The sequence below is a fragment of the Pecten maximus genome, chromosome 15 (genome assembly GCF_902652985.1).
Source record: "Pecten maximus chromosome 15, xPecMax1.1, whole genome shotgun sequence".
In the NCBI taxonomy this organism is placed as follows: Eukaryota; Metazoa; Mollusca; class Bivalvia; order Pectinida; family Pectinidae; genus Pecten; species Pecten maximus.
Window position 1 is genome coordinate 35,050,155 of NC_047029.1, and position 16,887 is coordinate 35,067,041.

Genomic DNA, 16,887 nt, shown 5'->3' on the forward strand with positions numbered 1-16,887 from the left:
TCCAATAGTCCAACTCATCCTCCAACTCATCCTCCCCTGTGGTCAAGTTGTGACTGTAGTCAAGTTGTCCAACAGTTAACTCTCTGACTGTGGTCAACTCTATCAATCAATAGTTTTATGGTTGTGGTCAGTTATTAATCAATATAAGGCCAATCACGTTCTCTGCTGTCTGATGTTTACTATAAATACTGGAGTCATCTCTGTGAACAGTTTTGTAGATAAAACTACAGAAAAAATTGGAAAATGATTTAAGATTGATGATAGGTGGTGTTGGATGAACATGGACCGGGTTCCCCATACCTGTACATTGTTTACCAGGAGGTCTCATGGCCAGTACTGGCTGCCCCGACCTTGAACCAGGCAAAGGAGAACTAGGGCTATTTATAGTATCAGTGTGTGTATGGTACTAATCTGATATGTATACACAGCTAGCTGGCCTGCTGGTGTTATGTAAGACTCTGGACAATACGTTGACCCCTAGCTTACTGGGCTAGGTTGTTGAACCTGGAAAAATGGCTACCTACCTCTACAGCCCAGGAAAACATGGATAAATTGTAAAATAGCAGTGCAATTTTGATATTAATGTGAAAGTTGAAGGGAGGTAACTTGTACAAGACACCATATATTGTGGTGTTGTTGTGGAGCGATGTGTGTCCAGTGTAAGGAGTGTGTAGGATGGTTTGGAGTACAGATGTAGATATTATCGAACTGGATACACCAGCTGACAGTACACAAGGTAAGGAGCACCTGTCTGGTATTTACTGACACAATGACAACCTCTTCATTTAAAGATAAGTTGTCTTTAACAATCCCTGATTGTCACTGGTCCTTGCAATAAAAATATACATTACATACAAATATTTTTTCTCCAGTTTTACGGCTATAAATTGCAAATTGAAATGCATATCTGAGATTCATCAGATGAATGGTCAAGGAAATTCTGTGATCTGTGATTGTGGATTGATGATATTGTTCGAATGTAGATTATAATGACGGTGAGAGCTGTGGATAAATGATGCTGACTGTAAATGATGTTGATAGTGGAAATGTCATAGATGGTTACCCTGAAGGGTACAGGTAGATTGTGGAGAAAATTCAGAAAATTATCAATGTATCAATTTAGATGTATGAAATGTTATTGTTCAGAAATGTGTGTTAATAGCAATAGCATACAGTGTTAAAACTTTAACAGAAACAGTGTTAAAACTGTAACTGTATCAGTTGATACAGACAAGTAATTTGTAGTTTCTTCATTGTTTAATTATACCCTTCATCAACAGGTATGATTAAAAGTTCTAATTAAAAGTATGGTTATGTCAGAGTTGTGTATGTGAGCAGCAGACAGTTGTGTGTATACAGGTGATAGAAACTGGGTCACAAATGTAGGATACCTGTACTGTCTCACTGTCTCGTCACTTCGTCACTATAAGCTGTCTCGTCACTTTGTCACTATAATATGTGTAGATAATTAGTCAGCCATAGACATTTTAATTACTCCTAAATTCAGTTATTAACAAGGGAACCGTATCATCCCAGATTTTAAAGTTTTCCTGGCATGAGCTTTAATATGTGTTCATACAAGATGTATATATAGATGTACAACAGCTTTCATTGTGTGTCAGCTTGCTCGAGATAACATGACAATAAAACTGTGACTATGCAGGTATAACTGTTTGAAAAACTGTAAAACTGTATCAAAGCTTGATTGCCTGGAGGAAGCCTCTCAATGTCCTATATCACTTGGAGATCAAGGTCAACATGTTACAGGAAGGAGGAATGGAAAATACTCTATCCACACTGGGCTTCAAACTAGCAACCTAGCTACATGTACAACTAGTAATACTCTATCCACACTTGGCTTCAAACTAGCAACCTAGCTACATGTACAACTAGTAATACTCTATCCACACTTGGCTTCAAACTAGCAACCTAGCTACATGTACAACTAGTAATACTCTATCTACACTGGGCTTCAAACTAGCAACCTATAGCTACATGTACAACTAGTAATACTCTATCTACACTGGGCTTCAAACTAGCAACCTACATGTACAACTAGTAATACTCTATCTACACTGGGCTTCAAACTAGCAACCTAGCTACATGTACAACTAGTAATACTCTATCTACACTGGGCTTCAAACTAGCAACCTAGCTACATGTACAACTAGTAATACTCTATCTACACTGGGCTTCAAACTAGCAACCTAGCTACATGTACAACTAGTAATACTCTATCTACACTGGGCTTCAAACTAGCAACCTAGCTACATGTACAACTATAGTAATACTCTATCTACACTTGGCTTCAAACTAGCAACCTAGCTACATGTACAACTAGTAATACTCTATCTACACTGGGCTTCAAACTAGCAACCTAGCTACATGTACAACTAGTAATACTCTATCTACACTGGGCCTCAAACTAGCAACCTACATGTACAACTAGTAATACTCTATCTACACTGGGCTTCAAACTAGCAACCTACATGTACAACTAGTTATACTCTATCTACACTGGGCCTCAAGCTAGCAAACTAGCTACATGTACAACTAGTAATACTCTATCTACACTGGGCCTCAAACTAGCAACCTACATGTACAACTAGTAATACTCTATCTACACTGGGCCTCAAACTAGCAACCTATATGTACAACTAGTAATACTCTATCTACACTGGGCTTCAAACTAGCAACCTAGCTACATATGTATAACTAGTAATACTCTATCTACACTGGGCTTCAAACTAGCAACCTACATGTACAACTAGTAATACTCTATCTACACTGGGCTTCAAACTAGCAACCTACATGTACAACTAGTAATACTCTATCCACACTGGGCCTCAAACTAGCAACCTATATGTACAACTAGTAATACTCTATCTACACTGGGCCTCAAACTAGCAACCTAGCTACATGTACAACTAGTAATACTCTATCTACACTGGGCCTCAAACTAGCAACCTAGCTACATGTACAACTAGTAATACTCTATCTACACTGGGCCTCAAACTAGCAACCTACATGTACAACTAGTAATACTCTATCTACACTGGGCTTCAAACTAGCAAACTAGCTACATATACAACTAGTAATACTCTATCTACACTGGGCCTCAAACTAGCAACCTGGCTATATGTACAACTAGTAATACTCTATCTACACTGGGCTTCAAACTAGCAACCTAGCTACATGTACAACTAGTAATACTCTATCTACACTGGGCCTCAAACTAGCAACCTAGCTATATGTACAACTAGTAATACTCTATCTACACTGGGCCTCAAACTAGCAACCTAGCTACATGTACAACTAGTAATACTCTATCTACACTGGCTTCAAACTAGCAACCTATAGCTACATGTACAACTAGTAATACTCTATCTACACTGGGCTTCAAACTAGCAACCTAGCTACATGTACAACTAGTAATACTCTATCTACACTGGCTTCAAACTAGCAACCTACATGTACAACTAGTTATACTCTATCTACACTGGGCCTCAAACTAGCAACCTACATGTACAACTAGTAATACTCTATCTACACTGGGCTTCAAACTAGCAACCTAGCTACATGTACAACTAGTAATACTCTATCTACACTGGGCTTCAAACTAGCAACCTAGCTATATGTACAACTAGTAATACTCTATCTACACTGGGCTTCAAACTAGCAACCTAGCTACATGTACAACTAGTAATACTCTATCTACACTGGGCTTCAAACTAGCAACCTATAGCTACATGTACAACTAGTAATACTCTATCTACACTGGGCTTCAAACTAGCAACCTAGCTACATATACAACTAGTTATACTCTATCTACACTGGGCTTCAAACTAGCAACCTAGCTACATGTACAACTAGTAATACTCTATCTACACTGGGCCTCAAACTAGCAACCTACATGTACAACTAGTAATACTCTATCTACACTGGCTTCAAACTAGCAACCTAGCTACATGTACAACTAGTAATACTCTATCTACACTGGGCTTCAAACTAGCAACCTAGCTACATGTACAACTAGTAATACTCTATCTACACTGGGCCTCAAACTAGCAACCTACATGTACAACTAGTAATACTCTATCTACACTGGCTTCAAACTAGCAACCTAGCTACATGTACAACTAGTAATACTCTATCTACACTGGCTTCAAACTAGCAACCTAGCTACATGTACAACTAGTAATACTCTATCTACACTGGGCTTCAAACTAGCAACCTAGCTATATGTACAACTAGTAATACTCTATCTACACTGGGCTTCAAACTAGCAACCTAGCTATATGTACAACTAGTAATACTCTATCTACACTGGGCTTCAAACTAGCAACCTAGCTACATGTACAACTAGTAATACTCTATCTACACTGGGCCTCAAACTAGCAACCTATAGCTACATGTACAACTAGTAATACTCTATCTACACTGGGCCTCAAACTAGCAACCTACATGTACAACTAGTAATACTCTATCTACACTGGGCTTCAAACTAGCAACCTACATGTACAACTAGTAATACTCTATCTACACTGGGCCTCAAACTAGCAACCTAGCTACATGTACAACTAGTAATACTCTATCTACACTGGGCTTCAAACTAGCAAACTAGCTACATGTACAACTAGTAATACTCTATCTACACTGGGCCTCAAACTAGCAAACTAGCTACATGTACAACTAGTAATGGGACTCTATCTACACTGGGCCTCAAACTAGCAAACTAGCTACATGTACAACTAGTAATACTCTATCTACACTGGGCCTCAAACTAGCAACCTACATGTACAACTAGTAATACTCTATCTACACTGGGCTTCAAACTAGCAACCTAACTACATGTACGACTAGTAATACTCTATCCACACTGGGCCTCAAACTAGCAACCTAGCTACATATACAACTAGTAATACTCTATCCACACTGGGCCTCAAACTAGCAATCTGCATGTACAACTAGTTATACTCTATCCACACTGGACCTCGAGTAAAGTGAGTGCTGATATTGGCCATGTGATACATAGGGGATAGTACATTAATGTTTCAGCAAATAAATTATCTTGACCTATTTTTAAGGTCACAGCAGTCAAATATATATGTTAAATAATTAAAGAAACTCCTAGGTACCTCGGACAGAGTGGTATGAAGTTCCCTCACATCAATGATCTTGACCTATTTCAGGGCCAGGGGCAAAATATATGTTAACAAAAAAACTTCCAGAATCTTCTCAAGATCCAGAAGACCCAGAGGTCTGGTCGGATGAGATTGGTATAAAGGTACCTCATGTGAATGACCTTGACCTCTTTTCCAGGTTTTCAATTCTTTTGTGAATTATATATATTCTAATTTTCTAAACAATATCCACTAGTTTTCTCATCATTGTCAAATAGGTACCTGCTATGGAGTACATGGTATAAAGTTTGATCCTCAAAATGACCGAGACATTTTGCAAAGTCACAGCCGGGTCTGATATATATATCATTATATCAATATATCAATAATCTTCATTTCAAGTTCCAGCTGCTTGTACCAAAATACCTAATATTACATCAGTAGGTAATAGGGATTGAGTGCAATAAGTATTCAGCTCACAAATGATCTTGACCTATATTTTCAAGGTCACCATTGTGAATTAGATATGAAATCCGTGAATCACATCACCTCGGTGAGAAATATCATTTTCCATTTCCTGTAACAAGGTTACGTATTACAATCAGCATGAATATTGGAAATAGCAAATTTTTCATTATTCCTTACAGCCATGTGAGTGGTTCAGGTCCATGGGGCCTCTTGTATAAAAATGTTCTCTACTTGAACATCATGGATTAATGACTTGAATTTGTAATTTTCGTCTCTAAACCAGTAATCAAGACTGCCTGGCTAATGATCATGAGACCATGCTGATTATAGATTATGCTTGAACAGGCATAGCGTTTTAGCACCTTTACAAATCTACCTGGCTTCGCTGTCTATACTCTGTACATTCCTATAGGTACATGTAAGATAGTGTACGTAAAAGCTACTAACTTGAGTGCTGCACCAGATCACTCAGCATTGGACCATATAACACAGTATTTTCAATTTACTCTGTAATTTTTTTAACCAAATGATAGGTTTTAATCTGTTATGACAAGTATGACAATGCAAATCAACATGTCCTTACCCATACCACATCTATATCTAGTATGTACAGAATCATAATCTCGACTATTGTGGATGATACTATCAGGAGGGGGAAACCCGCCCAGGACTTAAACACTGGACCTCTAAACAAACCATTTGAGCTACTTGGCCACCTGCATACAGCCGAGTTCTGCTTCAATACAAATTAATATATATGCAAACATAATTATTTTCGGCTTTTTGTAAAATTTCAATGTTCACTTCTGCCCTTTGTAACCCCGTTGGGGGAGGTTCCCCAGACCCGGGGCCCTCTTTAAGGTTTTTTTATCTTTCCTATGCAATCATGTCTGTATATATATACAAATAGAAAAATTAGATGTATGCGTGATGTAGAAATTTGACTTAATAAGCTTCAACAGTGCTTAGAAAAATACAGCTTTTAAAATTTTAACCAAACAAGTCATAAAAGGCTCTATAGATTAAATCCGATGGAACATGAAATAATTCATGAGGAGCAGCTGGCAGACAAAAGAACTTGATAATATGGTATTTGAAAAGAATATTTCGGAAACAGAAGATGAAGATTTACATTCAAAGACATTATATATATCAACTTGGATTTGCTACAGCAATATATGTCTCCAACCGGCCTCTGCTAAAAATAGTAACTGCAACCTAATGACTCAAAGACCCTTAGGTAAATCTAACTTGTACAAGATATTAAGGTTCGATCTTTATGTGAAGTTTAATTGAAATCCATGGAGGACTGAAGCTGCTAGTGTTTGTGCTGACAAATGTTTATATTACGTATTACTGTAAATGAAACATTGTATTGTTATTTGAAGATGACTAATTTGAGGCTAAATAGCCTGCATGCATGATGTTTGGTATTAACGGTATTTAATGTGTGATTAATGTAGCCTGGTAATGGTTACATTAATGTTTACAGAGGTTATGGTGACATTCTGACTTGAAATTAAATTAGTAAAATGACAATAGCTATTAATTCTTATTACATAATAGAAGTCAATTACCATACTCATCCTGCTATAAGCCCCTCCCCACTCCTAGTAGGAAATAAAGGAGTTATGAAGGAAGAGGGGGCTTTATACTGTAAAAGTGGAAATGTTCACGACGTGGAAATTTTAGCTTATTTCGCAACCTTTAAATCTCTGCGAAATTATCCACACGTGAACATAATAACACGTGAAAATATTGACACACGAATATTTCCACCAAATAAGCTTAATACCATAAAATTCAAGACGCAAGTTCCTCGCAGAATACCATATGTCAGCATATCGTCCGTGATTAATGACGTTGTCATGGTCGGTCGGACATGCATGGCTATACTAATTTAAGTAATGTGTAAAATGATAGTATTTTATCTAATTCAATGTTTATTTATCATTATATTTTCTTCTTTTTGTGATAATTATGATCATTACTACGTTAACGTTACTGTACAGATTAAATCCAGGAGCCGCTCGGCCATTTTGTACCTATAGGCCCAACACGGGTTAGTGACTATATTCTATGCCAACCCTTTAAGATGTGTGTTAGCCTTTAGGTTATATTATAGGAATTCCAAGTTTTAATTACTGGTATTTTTAGTGATATTTTTTACCATTTCACTTTGATCAGACAAACGCATATCACGGAAATGCACCAGCGAAGTTATGACGCAGTAAGCATGTATATAACAGTGTGATTGAACGATGAGGTTTTTGCATTCCCCGAATACTAGTTGTTACACTATTTTTTTTCTGCGGCATATACATGTACACATTAATGTACACTTTGTAGATAATGCCTGTCCATAACAATGTGCAAATTGATTCTCATCATTTTTTATCAGAGAAGTGCATATTATGGAGTTGGTTTATAGTCTTTTATTGACCCTGTACAATCCACAGTGGAAGGGAAGTAACTCTATTTATTACCGGATGGTGTTATAGTTTTCGTAGCAATCATTTTCGTATTTTGATACTGATCCGTGCCAACTTATGTACATTGCGATGACTTGTCCTCTGAGTGTCAAAATTCCATCCAGGTGATGAAGGGCTTGTGTTTATTTGTTTTAACATGGCCTATACAAATGTTTTCCAGCCATATTTTAATTACCGTAAAATCAGATATTGATTGTCCTATCACCATCACAGTTCAATCTCAGCCACTAATTAAGTAATGAATGAACTAGCCAGGTATTGGCTTTCAATCAACACTGATTGCCAGGTTAGTCCAGTCATTTTATAGTAAAAATATGGCTAACCTCAAACTAATTGCAAAAGAATTTATTTTTGAGTTTCTATTATCTGTAACATGTCTTGCTTAATATTTAAAAAGTCTAAAGCCATCACCGAAAGGGAAAAGTTATTTTTTCACCTTTTTTTATACCTTACTTGAATACAAATCATTTAAAGAAAATATGGGGGGTAGGTGTATAATTTTCGAAATAAAAAATAAAGTCTTTCAGATAGAACAACTATATATACATTAGAATAAGCACAGATAGTGCACCTTTCAGGACATATCACACTATATTGATTTAGATAAATCATGACGTCATAAAGCCCGATAATTACCTCCCCTTATAAAAAAAATCAAAAATTCAAAGTGGAAATGATTTCATTGATTTTTTTCTGTCTCTTTCAAATTTGTATTGCTTTAAAATTAAAAATTAAGCAACGGACGAGAAATGTAACAACTCTTTGTTAAATCTTTCAAGCAAATTTCGGAAATTTATACCATATTTTTTGATAATCGTGATTTAGGTTAAGTAAAGATAATAGAGTATAGAGGTAAATTTTTGGTTATCAAAAGAAAATCCCTTATGGTAGAACAACTGATTGTATATTAAAGTTAGAAGTGATAATGCTGATCAAATTGAGTGTCATTGCATATTATTTTGCATGTCTATTGACGTCACAGCCTTAGAATTATCTCCACTTGTAAATAATCTCATCATTTAAAGAAATGTGAGTATAAAAATGATTTCCCTGTGTTTTGCATGTTGTTTTTATCATATATAATCTCAAACCTACTACATATATATAAAGAAACCAATTCAGGGCAGTTATTAAGCATGCTTTTGTCATTTAAGCATAATGATTGACCTTTGGGGGCTCACATGTAGCAAGGAAATGGGGGCTAAACGTATTTTTATACAAGTCTATTGCAGGTTAACCATATATTTGTATTTGCATATACAGTTATATTTAGTGTCTTTTAAAAGCATGGTAATGTTCATTTATAAGTTTTTGGGATATTACAGTAATGAAGTACAAACCAGTCATTTACAAGTCCTCGTTCAAATCTGCATGCGTCACTGGTAATGAATTCGAACAGCTTGTACCCCTACACTCGCCGCAACCCACAGAACACGACAAACCGTTTTTACGGCACGTGCATCTTTTCGTGTCGCAATTCAATTTGCATCCACATTTAACAACTTTAAGCAGCTGTTCTGGAGCTGGAGGCATTGTACATTTCACGGGTAATAGGTAGTTCTCTTTGACAAACCATCCCCAGTTTTGTGGAACAAAGTTACACCCATTACCAATCCAACACTGACACTGAAGAAACGACCGCATACAGTGGAACCTGGCCGCATTTGAAGTTGGAGGCAAGGTGTGTACTTTTACAGATGTGACGCCTGTGTGCGTTTTAGCTGCAAATCTTCTGAAACGCAGGAGATCTAAGGTCTCAAATGGTTGTCCGCCATACCAGGCCGTGAGAATCTCTTCTCCTGCCGATGCAACTGCATCTACATCAGATGTACTATCCAGGAAGACACGAGCATGGACTTGGAGGACGTCAGATGATTGTAGCTTCTTGAACGCTGGCCCTTTGCCGATACCAAAGAGTCGAGATGTTGTATCACATCCGCTCAAAGCATGTAACACGGGTAACAGGCTGCATTGATTTCCAAGAACCTCTTTTGTCTTACCGATGTCCCATATCTTAATTTCTTTCCCAAGAGATCTTTTACAATCGGATTTGAAGTAAATTGCATGATTCTGACGACCGGCGTGATAGCAGAGCAGAACAAGAAGATCTGTGTCCTCTCCAACTACAACAACATCTTTAATTGCGGCACAATTGACAGCAGTCTGTGTGATAAGAAGATCTGCATCTTCATCTGAGTGCACAGTCGTACAACCACTTTGCTGCAGTTTAGAACCTAACAGGTCTATGAAGTGCTGCTTATTTTCTATGTTGGACAGGAATCGTTCTTTCTTCATTCGACAGGGCATTTCCTCGGTGAAGTCTACTTTCTGTGCTGTTGCACCATTTGAGCGCCTGATATGGGTAACATCCTTCGTTGACAATTTACTGGTATAACCATCGAAGACAACAACAGAATCTGCGTACTTCATTGTAACGTGTTGTACGTACGTTTGACAAATGTTCGCAAATGAATCACCAACATTCCATGGGATTCTTTGCAACAGGGAACCACCGTCTAGTACAGTTAGTAAGTCGTCTGGAAGTTTTGCAATTCCACAATCCCCCATACTCCAAATGCAATCTGCTAGAGATGCTTTCTGTGCTGCCCTAGGGAGACCTGATGCCTCAAACAATGATGAAGGGTAGCTACACAGTTCATACTTAAACACCGTAGGAAGGTCTTCTAAGAGTCCCGTAGCGGCAATCGTGAGGCGCTGGAAAAGGAGTTGAGGGTCAATTAGCACACTCTCCCCATCTACCTTGACACAGGATTTATCCCCTTGGGTTTGGACTTGATTGGATCGTTTGAATGAGAATTCAAGAACCCTTTTCCCTTCCATGGATGCTATAATACGTTCACCCACCTCCTTTGCGTGGTCTTGGTTTACGCTATCATCCGCTACCTCGCCTGTTTCAATGTTCCGTAAAGACACAGAACCTGAAAAGGGATTTCGGTCGCTCAAGAAACCCAGGACTTTTGTTATATCCTTATGGTCTCGTTCCTTCCTTGCAGCAGTGGCCTCCTTATGTTGGTCGCTAGTTTGAAATCCCACGCCTGTCAAAACTTGCAGAGCGTTATTCATGTCTGCACATGCAGGCATTGACAATAGCCACTGACTCCTCTGGACATCACCCATTCCACGACCTCTGGTTAGTCCTCCTGATGTCTTTACACTTCTCATAAGTTCTTGCTCTATAACAAGGTCGCATGATAGACCAGCCCAGAAACGATCACTCCTTCGAAAGACATGATATCCAGACAGAAACTGTTGGTAAACATCTGGATGTTCAGTTTCCAGGTTCTGCATCTGTGTGAGGTAAGTATATCCAGACTTCGTGTAAAGATTGTGCCCTGCAGCGGCGAAGTATGGTAGCATATCCCGTATACATTTCAAATGCATTTCCCAATCACCTGTTCTCTCGGCCTTTATGAATGATCTGAGAATTTGTATCATTTCAGAATACTGAATCCAAAGCCTTGCTGTGCGCATTTGTTCATATCTCTTTGAGTTCTCAGCAAGCAAGTCAAATGCTTCAGTTAAAACCGAGTTGTTACACAGTGTTTCAATAGAAATGTCTCCAGCTACGAGCTGATCATACAAGTTTGCTGCTTGAGATAACATGTGAGATCCATGATTCGAAAACGCTGGCGCATCTTCATCTTGAAGATTCTCTTCTGTCTCCATGTTCTCCGCTACGTCGACTGGAAGCTTTACTCCAAACACTTCAGACACAAGAAGAGCATGAAGAGCAACGTCAACTAGCATGTGACCTCGAAGTGCTCTTGCAACGGCTTTCCCTGTGATCATATGAGAAACTGCATTGGGGGAATACACTGTCTCTAAAAGCTGATGTAGACCCGATCCACACATAAGATGGCCAACAGCTCCAAGAAAGCTCATTTCTAAGTGAAATCCTCCTAAGCGTAGGACGATTGATTTGAGGTTGCTCCCTGGCTCATCATTGGATATGATGGTAAATGCTTTCCAGTAGAGTGGTTGGTCAAATGTGATGATCGGGGTTTTGTTGTAGAGTCTGGCCTGCTCACTTATAAATCTCAGTGTTGAAAAAACGCATGATAGATCACTTGGGTTTAGATCAATCATTGGTAGAAATGTAAATGATGATTTACCTGGATGTGACCCTGATGCAATCATTTGCATAAGACCTGACCATCCTGGCGTAGGCGATCTTAAAGGCCATACAATCTGAGTCAATGCATCCAGTTTCCAGGTGGAATCCATCTTCTGCATCTGTTTGAGCGACGCGAATGTCATGCTTCCCATCTTATTGGTAGGTTGCCTGTAGTTATGGATCTCTATCTTTCCAAGTTCAATCAGGTCATTGGTTGTCACAAGAGTTCTGGAAACAGGTCTAGCAGTGAACATGCCAGGAGTTACCCCGGCGATGATTCCCATACCATGAAATGTATTGTAGCCATCCAAAGTTCGGATGTTGTGGTCGACGTTGTCGGCAACAAACTGGATACAGCTATGGGGAGAAATACCATAGACAGACGTACCTTGTGACGCAGCAGCACAGGACGCATACCTCTGCACTTCTGCATAGGACGAACAAAATCCCAAGCTATGGCATGTATCTATTAGAAATTTGGAACCAAAATGATGGTGGAGCTGCACACCTAGGCCAATCTGAAGAGGTGGAAGCAGAGATCGAGGTCTACTGGCCTGCATGATGGCTTGTCCAATTGATACCGTTTTCAAAGCACTATCCTTTTCACTGAAGACAGAAGTCAGCAACGTTAAAAGACTGCCAGGAACATATCTCTTGTTGGATTCAATATCAGATATATCCGATGATGACGGGTAGAACTCCCTACTGAAATTTAAGGACTTTATGTCAGCTCTTATGAGTTTCGCTGCCGTGTCAAGTATAGCTGTTTTTTGTTCCTCTGAGTTTTTTTTAGGTGTACAGTAAAATTCCTGAAGGATGGATTCGGCTGTTCGACGCAGAGTCACGACATTTGATCTCCCGTTAATTTCAGTAATCAAAACACTATCCCCAAAATGTTCCAGCAGTCTCTTTTTCATATACACGGTACTATATGCTAATTCGCCACATGATTCGGTCATCTTTCTCACAAGGTCAGAAACTGTTAATTGTTCATCCTCATTGCTGATTAAATAGTTAATAACCTCCTGGAAGTAATCTGTGGTAATACTCGGCCTGCCTTTTTTCTTTTGTTTTGTGCCGCTCTGTGGTTCAAATGAAAAAGCATGTGGAATGAATTTCCCAGTCCTGAAATTGACATTACAGGACTGGTGATAAACCGCATCTGCTGCATGCAAATCGTTCACCGATTCTATACGACCACGGACGTCAGCTGCCCAATTATCATCCCTTTCAGCACAAATCTGAATCACCCTCGTCTGGAAATCGTCCGTCCGCACTGGGAATACATCGTTTCCACGTTTTTTACTTTGTGATTTTGCAGTTTGTCCGCAAAAGAGGCAATGACATGAAAAGTTGAAGACATGATGTGATCGTAATACAGGTATTTGGTCTGTGGTTTTTACGGTTTCAGCTTCATTTTCCTTTTTCACTTTGTTTATGACATTTGGATTGGTATATACTTTCCGGCAATGGATGTGGACGAAGTCACCCGATTTGGATCGCAGGGTATCACCCCTTTCAATACTAGCTTCGTTAATACGTTGGCTTCCTTTGTCTTGTATTTGTACCCCTTTCTCATTAATTTCGCCTTGACACAGCAGACAGTTCCGTACTTGATTATTCATTATTTCTGAAAAAAGAATTGTGCCCCTGTTTCAGACGCGTTATAGGCAAATACCGTAGAAATCATAGTAAAAAAACAACAACAAAAAAACCAAAAAAAAAAACCAAAAAAAAACCCAAAGAAAAACAAATATAAGGCACTAGAAGTTTAATTTATTAACTTATAGGAAAACAAATTACAATTTCCCAAACATAAAAAAAAACAAATAAGTGAAACACAAATAAAAGGTAACTATTCACCAAACTTAACTAGTAGAATATTTGATCTGCTATTCTTTTCAACTGAAATTAAGAAAAATACATGTATAATAAAGTAAAATAATAAAAGAAATAAATAAAACCTAAAAATCAACGCAATATTAAAAAAAGATAGCAGTATTTTATTAAATAAGCACAAACAAACAAATATTCAATTCATGTATTAATGCATTTAAAAACTGAGGAGTAGAAGAATGAGAAGAATCCATCAATGATTAAAAAATACGTCCACACTAGGAAATACTCGTGTGTGAAATTGGTTTACGATGTATTATAATCTCCGTTTTTGTAGCACTACACGGCTTCCATACTTTGAATTTTTTATCGAGGCCGTCTTCCGTTATTTTAGCATAAAAAATTAAAAAGGGTAGCCATAGCACATCTATATTCAAGACATTATACACAATATGGAAAAATCAATGTAATTTGTAAGACGTTAGTCTGAAATACAAGAAATATGCGCCCGGTGAAAGCAGACGTCGTCGTACGTAGAATGTAAACAAACCCGAACTCACTTCACTTTACGCTGTCCGACATTCAGAAATGGCATAACATTATCATTCTTGTATGAAAAGACCACAATTTTACATACAACATTTCATTTTCAAACTGGAATTATAACTTACTTGCGAATATATTTGTATATAATGATGTATTCTGCTTCGTAACATCGCGGTACCGGTGGGGCGAATCGTCTCAAATCTCACTACGGCGGCCCATACTCGCAAAACACCGTATTGACAATATTTGACTATTTCAATGCCATTATTTTTCATGTTCCCCAACTTAGATTTTTCTAGACTTTTGGTATGATTTAAAGGGTGTCGTATTCTATTTAAAACCAATAAAGTTAATTCTTTTGCAATTAGTTTGAGGTCAAATCTTTAAATGACTGGACTAGGTGTAGAATTATAACACTTGAGATCGGACCATCACATCATGATATGATAGTCCGTTTCAATGTCGGTATCAACAGACACAAATATCTTTTTGTATTTGTTTTATTTTTCAGAAATTTTCCTACAGTGTACTACATGCAGTATCAAAGTTTATAGTATCCTCTATTCCTTAGGGTAATAAAATCCTAACTTTTTATTTTTGTGTATTTTACCAACATTCAGATCAACTTTGTGTATCACAAGGTTTTCAGAACAAGAACAAAATGATCACAGGTAGAGAAAGGGATTCATCACTGATTGTGGGCATTATTCGAAAAATGATTATGATAATTAATGATAGTGACATGGTGACACGTTTATAGACTTGATACAATGTAATACTTTTTATGTATCGATCAGTACATGTCTCTACTTTAGAATCTAAATTGTAAACATGATTTACATTCTCCCAAAATTAATACTCAGGAAAAACACTGTATGTAAATGTTAGAACCAAAACATAATAGATTATATAATTATTATGCATACATAAAGTGTATCTGTATGCATGTAGATGTCACCCAATACCTGGACGTCAACTGTAATCAAGTTGTTACAGACAATGAATCACAACGCATGATCACAATGTATAAAGATGTAGGCTGTAATTATATATAAGAGACAGCTGTTTTATTGATGTGTCTGAAGTTTTAATCAAAGAAATGTCTATTTCGGTACATATGTTCATTGTAACCTATATTTCATGACTTTACTTTCATTTACCTTGTTACTATAGCTATCTAATGTAATGTGTGGTATTAGTACTAGTGTACGTGGACTAGCTATCTAATGTAATGTGTGGTATTAGTGTGGACTAGCTATCTAATGTAATGTGTGGTATTAGTGTGGAGTAGCTATCTAATGTAATGTGTGGTATTAGTGTGGACTAGCTATCTAATGTAATGTGTGGTATTAAGGTTCCCTGTTGTGAGTGTGGACTAGCTATCTAATGTAATGTGTGGTATTAGTGTGGACTAGCTATCTAATGTAATGTGTGGTATTAGTGTGGACTAGCTATCTAATGTAATGTGTGGTATTAGTGTGGACTAGCTATCTAATGTAATGTGTGGTATTAAGGTTCCCTGTTGTGAGTGTGGACTAGCTATCTAATGTAATGTGTGGTATTAGTGTGGACTAGCTATCTAATGCAATGTGTGGTATTAAGGTTCCCTGTTGTGAGTGTGGACTAGCTATCTAATGTAATGTGTGGTATTAAGGTTCCCTGTTGTGAGTGTGGACTAGCTATCTAATGTAATGTGTGGTATTAGTGTGGACTAGCTATCTAATGTAATGTGTGGTATTAGTGTGGACTAGCTATCTAATGTAATGTGTGGTATTAGTGTGGAGTAGCTATCTAATGTAATGTGTGGTATTAAGGTTCCCTGTTGTGAGTGTGGACTAGCTATCTAATGTAATGTGTGGTATTAGTGTGGAGTAGCTATCTAATGTAATGTGTGGTATTAGTGTGGACTAGCTATCTTATGTAATGTGTGGTATTAAGGTTCCCTGTTGTGAGTGTGGACTAGCTATCTAATGTAATGTGTGGTATTAGTGTGGACTAGCTATCTAATGTAATGTGTGGTATTAGTGTGGACTAGCTATCTGATGTAATGTGTGGTATTAGTGTGGACTAGCTATCTAATGTAATGTGTGGTATTAGTGTGGACTAGCTATCTAATGTAATGTGTGGTATTAAGGTTCCCTGTTGTGAGTGTGGACTAGCTATCTAATGTAATGTGTGGTATTAGTGTGGACTAGCTATCTAATGTAATGTGTGGTATTGGTGTGGACTAGCTAACTAATGTAATGTGTGGTATTAGTGTGGACTAGCTAACTAATGTAATGTGTGG

At 37.7% G+C, this 16,887-nt stretch overlaps 1 protein-coding gene across 1 annotated transcript in view; it reads left to right on the forward strand.

Annotated features, from left to right (window-relative positions):
* The first annotated feature begins 435 nt into the window (after positions 1-435).
* Positions 436-16,887, forward strand: part of LOC117343556 (ecdysone receptor-like) — a 72,809-nt gene continuing 56,357 nt past the window's right edge. Inside the window, exon 1 of the mRNA XM_033905970.1 lies at positions 436-736. Within this exon, the coding sequence (XP_033761861.1) occupies positions 676-736 (61 nt within the window). The 5' untranslated portion in view covers positions 436-675. The remainder of the gene's footprint in view (positions 737-16,887) is intronic.